The following is a 10000-nucleotide window of genomic DNA, read 5'->3' as shown; positions in this document are numbered from 1 at the left end:
GCACTCCACACTGCCCTTTCCCACCTGGACAAAAGGAACACTTATGTGAGAACGCTATTCATTGACTACAGCTCAGTGTTCAACACCATAGTACCCTCGAAGCTCATCACTAAGCTAAGGATCACCAGGCGGTGTCAGAGGAAGGCCCTAAAAATGGTCAAAGACCCCAGCCACCCCAGTCATAGACTGTTCTCTCTACTACCGCATGGCAAGCAGTACCGGAGTGCCAAGTCTAGGACAAAAAGGCTTCTCAACAGTTTTTACCCCCAAGCCATAAGACTCCTGAACAGGTAACCAAATGGCTACCCGGACTTTTTGCATTGTGTGACTCCCCCCAACCCCTCTTTTACGTTGCTGCTACTCTCTGTTTATCATATATGCATAGTCACTTTAACCATATCTGTACATGTACATACTACCTCAATCAGCATGACTAACCAGTGCTCCCGCTACTGTATTGGCTAACCTCTATCTACTATATAGCCCTCCATACTCCTCTTTACGTATGCTAGCTCTCTGTTCATCATATATGCATAGTCACTTTAACCATATCTACATGTACATACTACCTCAATCAGCATGACTAACTCTAGCCTCGCTACTGTATGTAGCCTCTCTACTCTATATAGCCTCTCTATTGTATGTAGCCTCTCTACTCTATATAGCCTCTCTACTGTATATAGCCTCTCTACTGTATATAGCCTCTCTACTGTATATAGCCTCTCTACTGTATATAGCCTCTCTACTGTATATAGCCTCTCTACTCTATATAGCCTCTCTACTGTATATAGCCTCTCTACTGTATGTAGCCTCTCTACTCTATATAGCCTCTCTACTGTATATAGCCTCTCTACTGTATATAGCCTCTCTACTGTATATAGCCTCTCTACTGTATATAGCCTCTACTGTATATAGTCTCTCTACTGTATATAGCCTCTCTACTATATATATCCTCGCTACTGTATATAGCCTCTCTACTGTATATAGCCTCTCTACTCTATATAGCCTCTCTACTGTATGTAGCCTCTCTACTGTATAAAGCCTCTCTACTGTATATAGCCTCTCTACTGTATGTAGCCTCTCTACTCTATATAGCCTCTCTACTGTATATAGCCTCTCTACTGTATATAGCCTCTCTACTGTATATAGCCTCTCTACTGTATATAGCCTCTCTACTTTATGTAGCCTCTCTACTCTGTATTGCCTCTCTACTGTATATAGCCTCTCTACTGTATATAGCCTCTCTACTGTATATAGCCTCTCTACTTAATGTAGCCTCTCTACTCTGTATTGCCTCTCTACTGTATATAGCCTCTCTACTATATATAGCCTCTCTACGGTATATAGCCTCTCTATTGTATATAGCCTCTACTGTATATAGCCTCTCTACTGTATATAGCCTCTCTACTGTATATAGCCTCTCTACTGTATGTAGCCTCTCTACTGTATATAGCCTCTCTACTGTATATGCCTCTCTACTGTATATAGCCTCTCTACTGTATATAGCCTCTCTACTGTATACAGCCTCTCTACTGTATGTAGCCTCTCTACTCTGTATATAGCCCCTCTACTGTATATAGCCTCTCTACTGTATATAGCCTCTCTACTGTATATAGCCTCTCTACTGTATATAGCCTCTCTACTGTATATAGCCTCTCTACTGTATCTAGCCTCTCTACTGTATATAGCCTCTCTACTGTATGTAGCCTCTACTGTATATAGCCCCTCTACTGTATAGAGCCTCTCTACTGTATGTAGCCTCTCTACTGTATATAGCCTCTACTGTATACAGCCTCTCTACTGTCTATAGTCTCTCTACTGTATAGAGCCTCTCTACTGTATAGAGCCTCTCTACTGTATGTAGCCTCTCTACTGTATACAGCCTCTCTACTGTATGTAGCCTCTCTACTGTATATAGCCCCTCTACTGTATATAGCCTCTACTGTATATAGCCTCTCTACTGTATGTAGCCTCTCTACTGTATATAGCCTCTCTACTGTATATAGCCTCTCTACTGTATAAAGCCTCTCTACTGTATATAGCCTCTCTACTGTATGTAGCCTCTCTACTGTATATAGCCTCTCTACTGTATACAGCCTCTCTACTGTATATAGCCTGACTTTTTGCTGTTGTTCTTATTTCTTTACTTGCCTATTGTTCACTTTAATTTGATTTGATCATTCTCTTACGGTCAGCATGGCGTCTATAACACTAGGATTGTGTGTTCGAAACCCGGGGCCACCCACATGTAGAATGTGTGCTATTTTTAATACGACATCATTCAGAATACTGTCATAGTTTAAAGGGGAAGTCCAGCTAAACACTGTATATTATTATTAATACGACATCATTCAGAATACCGTCATAGTTTAAAGGGGAAGTCCAGCTAAACACTGTATATTATTATTAATACTACATCATTCAGAATACCGTCATAGTTTAAAGGGGAAGTCAGCTAAACACTGTATATTATTATTAATACGATATCATTCAGAATACCGTCATAGTTTAAAGGAAGTCCAGCTAAACACTGTATATTATTATTAATACGACATCATTCAGAATACTGTCATAGTTTAAAGGGGAAGTCCAGCTAAACACTGTATATTATTATTAATACGACATCATTCAGAATACCGTCATAGTTTAAAGGGGAAGTCCAGCTAAACACTGTATATTATTATTAATACGACATCATTCAGAATACTGTCATAGTTTAAAGGGAAGTCTGGCTAAACACTGTATATTATCATTAATACGACATCATTCAGAATACTGTCATTGTTTAAAGGGGAAGTCAAGCGTTTTAAATAGATAATAAAACCCTTTATCTTTCTCTTTTTAACCCCCCTCCTTCTCCTGCAGTCCACCACCGGCGTTTCCTGTTCCCCCAGCAGTCTCTGAGGCACCACCTCTTCATCCTGTTCAGCCAATGGGCTGGCCCCTTCAGCGTGATGTTCACGCCCCTCGACCGCTACAGCGACCGCAACCACCAGATCACCAGATACCAATACTGTTCTCTGAAGGTACACACACACACACACACACACACACACACACACACACACACACACACACACACACCAGACACCAGTACTGTTCTCTGAAGGTACACACACACACACACACTCACACACACACACTCTGAAGGTACACACACACACACACACACACACACACACACACAGATACCAGTACTGTTCTCTGAAGGTACACACACACACACACACACCAGATACCAGTATTGTTCTCTGAAGGTACGGTACACACACACACACACACACACACACACACACACACACACACAAGGAAACATGGACGTACAGTATGCATATACATAAATATTCCATGGTTTCTCCCTAGGCGATGTCCGCGGTGCTGTGTTGTGGTCCAGTGTTTGACAACGTGGGTCTCTCTACTGACGGATATCTCTACAAATGGCTGGACAACATCCTGGCCTGCCACGACATACGGGTATGTCACCTATATGAAGGGTTATGTCACCTCTATGAAGTGTTACGTCACCTCTATGAAGTGTTACCTCACCTCTTTGAAGTGTTACGTCTATGAAGTGTTACATCACCTCTATGAAGTGTTTCTTCACCTCTGTGAATTGTTACTTCACCTCTATGAAGGGTTATGTCACCTCTATGAAGTGTTACGTCACCCCTATGAAGTGTTACCTCTATGAAGTGTTACGTCACCTCTATGAAGTGTTACGTCACCTCTATGAAGTGTTACGTCACCTCTATGAAGTGTTACCTCACCTCTATGAAGTGTTACCTCACCTCTATGAAGTGTTACGTCTATGAAGTGTTACGTCACCTCTATGAAGTGTTACGTCACCTCTATGAAGTGTTACGTCTATGAAGTGTTACCTCTATGAAGTGTTTCTTCACCTCTATGAAGTGTTACCTCTATGAAGTGTTACGTCACCTCTAAGAAGTGTTACGTCACCTCTATGAAGTGTTACCTCTATGAAGTGTTACGTCAATTCTATGAAGTGTTACGTCACCCCTATGAAGTGTTACGTCACCTCTATGAAGTGTTACGTCATCTCTATGAAGTGTCACCTCTATGAAGTGTTACGTCACCTCTATGAAGTGTTACGTCACCTCTATGAAGTGTTACGTCACCTCTATGAAGTGTTACCTCTATGAAGTGTTACGTCACCTCTATGAAGTGATACGTCACCTCTATAAAGTGTTACGTCACCCCTATGAAGTGCTACGTCACCTCTATGAAGTGTTACGTCATCTCTATGAAGTGTTACCTCTATGAAGTGTTACGTCACCTCTATGAAGTGTTACCTCTATGAAGTGTTACGTCACCTCTATGAAGTGTTACCTCTATGAAGTGTTACGTCACCTCTATGAAGTGTTACCTCACCTCTATGAAGTGTTACGTCACCTCTATGAAGTGTTACCTCACCTCTATGAAGTGTTACGTCACCTCTATGAAGTGTTACGTCACCTCTATGAAGTGGTACTTCACCTCTATGAAGGGTTACCTCTATGAACCTCTATGACTGGTTCTAACCTCTAACCCTAGACGTTACAGTATATGCTGCAACCAACCTCTACATGTGACGCCGAGGTGTATTGGAAGGTCTGCCCATTTGGTCAAAATGTCATCACTACTCTAGTTTAGGTCTGTAGGGCTTCTCTGACTGTATCTGTGGGATATGCTCTCAAATTGGCTGACCTTTCCATCCCTTGTCTCTCTGATTGGCTGTGTTTGTTCTTCCCTCTCATTGGCTAACATTTCCCTCCCTTGTCTCTCTGATGGTCTGCGTTCTGCTCCCAGGTGCACCGTCTGGGCTGTGAGGTGGTGATTCTGCTGTTAGAGCTGAACCCAGATCAGGTGAACCTGTTTAACTGGGCTGTAGACCGCTGCTTCACTGGCTCCTACCAACTGGCCTCAGGATGCTTCAAGGCCATCGCTACTGTCTGTGGCAGCAGGTCGGGATATGCACTGTGTGGGGGTGGGGAGGGGGTGTGTCTGTGTCTGTGTCTGTGTGTGTCTCTGTGTCTGTGTGTGTGTGTGTGTGTGTGTTTGCATGTGTGTCTGTGTGTGCGCCCATGTGTGTGTGTGTGTGTCTCTGCGTGTGTGTGTGCGTGCGTGTGTGCGTGTGTGTGTGTGTGTGTGTGTCTCTGTGTGTGTGTGTGTGTGTGTGTGTGTGTGTGTGTGTGTGTGTGTGTGTATGAAAGCTCCTAGAATGCTGTGTCTCAATGTACCCATTCAACACCAACAGTGTATCATTGTTGTTGGTGTCAGGAACTACCCATGTGACATTGTGACTCTGTTGAACCTGGTGCTGTTCAAGTCTTCAGACACCAGCAGAGAGATATACGAGATCTCCATGCAGCTGATGCAGGTAGGACACACACACACGCACAGTCTTGTATTGCTACCCTTGTGGCGACCAAATAATTGATTCCCATCCAAAATCCTATTTTCCCTCACCCTAAATCTAACCTTAACCTTAACCTAACCATAACTCTCCTTAACCCCTAACCCTAAAACTATACCTAACCTGACCTGAACGCCTAACCCTGACCGTAACCCCTAACCCCAACCTTATTTCTAACCCCAATCCTAGTTGTAACCCTAAACCTAACCCCGAAGCCTAAAATAGCATGTTTCCTCGTAGGGACGAGCTAAATGTCCCCACTTGTCCCAATGTTCCTTGTTTTACTATCTTTGTGAGGACTTCTAGTAGTTAAACAAAAACACACACACACATGTATTATACAGTACTATGCAGTACACATGTATTATACAGTACTATACAGTACACATGTATTATACAGTACTATACAGTACACATGTATTATACAGTACTATACAGTACACATGTATTATACAGTACTATGCAGTACACATGTATTATACAGTACTATACAGTACACATGTATTATACAGTACTATATAGTACACATGTATTATACAGTACTATACAGTACACATGTATTATACAGTACTATGCAGTACACATGTATTATACAGTACTATACAGTACACATGTATTATACAGTACTATATAGTACACATGTATTATACAGTACACATGTATTATACAGTACTATGCAGTACACATGTATTATACAGTACTATATAGTACACATGTATTATACAGTACTATACAGTACACATGTATTATACAGTACTATATAGTACACATGTATTATACAGTACACATGTATTATACAGTACTATGCAGTACACATGTATTATACAGTACTATATAGTACACATGTATTATACAGTACTATGCAGTACACATGTATTATACAGTACTATATAGTACACATGTATTATACAGTACTATGCAGTACACATGTATTATACAGTACTATATAGTACACATGTATTATACAGTACTATGCAGTACACATGTATTATACAGTACTATATAGTACACATGTATTATACAGTACTATGCAGTACACATGTATTATACAGTACTATGCAGTACACATGTATTATACAGTACTATATAGTACACATGTATTATACAGTACTATACAGTACACATGTATTATACAGTACTATGCAGTACACATGTATTATACAGTACTATATAGTACACATGTATTATACAGTACTATGCAGTACACATGTATTATACAGTACTATATAGTACACATGTATTATACAGTACTATGCAGTACACATGTATTATACAGTACTATACAGTACACATGTATTATACAGTACTATACAGTACACATGTATTATACAGTACTATACAGTACACATGTATTATACAGTACTATATAGTACACATGTATTATACAGTACTATATAGTACACATGTATTATACAGTACTATACAGTGCACATGTATTATACAGTACTATACAGTACTATACAGTACACATGTATTATACAGTACTATACAGTACACATGTATTATACAGTACTATACAGTACACATGTATTATACAGTACTATGCAGTACACATGTATTATACAGTACTATACAGTACACATGTATTATACAGTACTATACAGTACACATGTATTATACAGTACTATGCAGTACACATGTATTATACAGTACTATACAGTACACATGTATTATACAGTACTATATAGTACACATGTATTATACAGTACTATATAGTACACATGTATTATACAGTACTATACAGTACACATGTATTATACAGTACTATACAGTACACATGTATTATACAGTACTATACAGTACACATGTATTTATTTGATTGACATATTCTGGAAGCCAATCTATGTGTGTGTATCTGATGTGTGTGTGTGTGTGTGTATCTGATGTGTGTGTGTGTGTGTGTTAGGTGTGTGTATCTGATGTGTGTGTGTGTGTGTGTGTGTGTGGTGTGTGTATCTGATGTGTGTGTGTGTGTTAGGTGTGTGTATCTGATGTGTGTGTGTGTGTGTGTGTATCTGATGTGTGTGTGTGTTAGGTGTGTGTATCTGATGTGTGTGTGTGTGTGTGTGTTAGGTGTGTGTATCTGATGTGTGTGTGTGTGTTAGGTGTGTGTATCTGATGTGTGTGTGTGTGTGTTAGGTGTGTGTATCTGATGTGTGTGTGTGTGTTAGGTGTGTGTATCTGATGTGTGTGTGTGTTAGGTGTGTGTATCTGATGTGTGTGTGTGTGTGTGTGTGTGTGTGTAGGTGTGTGTATCTGATGTGTGTGTGTGTAGGTGTGTGTATCTGATGTGTGTGTGTTAGGTGTGTGTATCTGATGTGTGTGTGTTAGGTTGTGTATCTGATGTGTGTGTGTGTGTTAGGTGTGTGTATCTTATGAGTGTGTGTGTGTGTGTGTGTGTGTTAGGTGTGTGTATCAGATGTGTGTGTGTGTGTTAGGTGTGTGTATCTGATGTGTGTGTGTTAGGTTGTGTATCTGATGTGTGTGTGTGTGTTAGGTGTGTGTATCTTATGAGTGTGTGTGTGTGTGTGTGTGTGTGTTAGGTGTGTGTATCTGATGTGTGTGTGTTAGGTTGTGTATCTGATGTGTGTGTGTGTTAGGTGTGTGTATCTTATGAGTGTGTGTGTGTGTGTGTGTGTGTGTGTGTGTTAGGTGTGTGTATCTGATGTGTGTGTGTGTGTGTGTGTGTGTGTGTGTTAGGTGTGTGTATCTGATGTGTGTGTGTTAGGTGTGTGTATCTGATGTGTATGTGTTAAGTGTGTGTATCTGATGTGTGTGTGTGTGTGTGTGTTAGGTGTGTGTATCTGATGTGTGTGTGTGTGTTAGGTGTGTGTATCTGATGTGTGTGTGTTAGGTTGTGTATCTGATGTGTGTGTGTGTGTTAGGTGTGTGTATCTTATGAGTGTGTGTGTGTGTGTGTGTTAGGTGTGTGTATCTGATGTGTGTGTTTTAGGTTGTGTATCTGATGTGTGTGTGTGTGTGTTAGGTGTGTGTATCTTATGAGTGTGTGTGTGTGTTAGGTGTGTGTATCTGATGTGTGTGTGTTAGGTGTGTGTATCTGATGTGTGTGTCTGATGTGTGTGTGTTTCAGGTTCTGGAAGCCAAGCTGTGTGTGTACTCTAAGCGTTAGGTGTGTGTATCTGATGTGTGTGTGTTTCAGGTTCTGGAAGCCAAGCTGTGTGTGTACTCTAAGCGTTAGGTGTGTGTATCTGATGTGTGTGTCTGATGTGTGTGTGTTTCAGGTTCTGGAAGCCAAGCTGTGTGTGTACTCTAAGCGTTAGGTGTGTGTATCTGATGTGTGTGTCTGATGTGTGTGTGTTTCAGGTTCTGGAAGCCAAGCTGTGTGTGTACTCTAAGCGTTAGGTGTGTGTGTCTGATGTGTGTGTGTTTCAGGTTCTGAAGCCAAGCTGTGTGTGTACTCTAAGCGTTAGGTGTGTATCTGATGTGTGTGTCTGATGTGTGTGTGTTTCAGGTTCTGGAAGCCAAGCTGTGTGTGTACTCTAAGCGTTAGGTGTGTGTGTCTGATGTGTGTGTGTTTCAGGTTCTGGAAGCCAAGCTGTGTGTGTACTCTAAGCGTTAGGTGTGTGTATCTGATGTGTGTGTCTGATGTGTGTGTGTTTCAGGTTCTGGAAGCCAAGCTGTGTGTGTACTCTAAGCGTTAGGTGTGTGTATCTGATGTGTGTGTCTGATGTGTGTGTGTTTCAGGTTCTGGAAGCCAAGCTGTGTGTGTACTCTAAGCGCATGGTGGAGCAGAAGCCTGGTAACATTCTGTATGGGACCCATGGACCTCTACCTCCTCTCTACAGCGTCTCTCTGTCCTCACTCTCTACACAGCTGGCCTCCATGTATCCCGAGCTCACTCTGCCTCTCTTCTCAGGTTACTACACGTGTGTGTGTGTGTGTGTCTGTGTGTGTGTGTGTGTGTCTGTGTGTGTCTGTGTGTGTCTGTGTGTCTGTGTGTGTCTGTCTGTGTGTGTGTGTGTGTGTGTGTGTCTGTGTGTGTGTCTGTGTGTGTGTGTGTGTGTCTGTGTGTGTCTGTGTGTGTGTCTGTGTGTGTGTCTGTCTGTGTGTGTGTGTGTGTATGTGTCTGTCTGTGTGTGTGTCTGTATGTGTGTCTGTCTGTGTGTGTCTGTATGTGTGTCTGTCTGTGTGTGTGTCTGTGTGTGTGTCTGTCTGTGTGTGTGTGTATGTGTCTGTCTGTGTGTGTGTCTGTATGTGTGTCTGTCTGTGTGTGTCTGTATGTGTGTCTGTCTGTGTGTGTGTCTGTGTGTGTGTCTGTCTGTGTGTGTGTGTGTGTATGTGTCTGTCTGTGTGTGTGTCTGTCTGTGTGTCTGTCTGTGTGTCTGTCTGTGTGTCTGTCTGTGTGTTTGGGTGTGTGTGGTTGTGGTATGTGTGTCTGTGTGTGTGTGTGTGTGTGTGTGTGTAGCTGTGTGTGTGTGTGTGTGTGTGTACGTGTTTAACCAGAAGTCCCCACTAGAATAGTAAACAAAAAAAATTCTGACCAACTGGGGACATTTTGTTAGTCGTCACGAGGTCAAATGCTGTTTCTAGGGGGTTTAGGGTTCAGGTTAGAATTGGTGTTAGAAT

The 10000-nt window shown here is 41.6% G+C and overlaps 1 protein-coding gene across 1 annotated transcript in view; it reads left to right on the top strand.

Annotated features, from left to right (window-relative positions):
* The window catches only part of fryb (furry homolog b (Drosophila)), a 181240-nt gene that overhangs the window by 111594 nt on the left and 59646 nt on the right, over positions 1-10000 (top strand). Inside the window, exons 27-31 of the mRNA XM_042311233.1 lie at positions 2866-3026; positions 3364-3474; positions 4807-4961; positions 5278-5377; positions 9119-9290. Of these exons, the coding sequence (XP_042167167.1) occupies positions 2866-3026; positions 3364-3474; positions 4807-4961; positions 5278-5377; positions 9119-9290 (699 nt within the window). The remainder of the gene's footprint in view (positions 1-2865; positions 3027-3363; positions 3475-4806; positions 4962-5277; positions 5378-9118; positions 9291-10000) is intronic.

Source organism: Oncorhynchus tshawytscha, linkage group LG33, assembly GCF_018296145.1.
Source record: "Oncorhynchus tshawytscha isolate Ot180627B linkage group LG33, Otsh_v2.0, whole genome shotgun sequence".
NCBI classification, from domain to species: Eukaryota; Metazoa; Chordata; class Actinopteri; order Salmoniformes; family Salmonidae; genus Oncorhynchus; species Oncorhynchus tshawytscha.
Note: the sequence above shows the minus strand (reverse complement) of the source record. Positions and strands in the feature narration are given on the sequence as shown.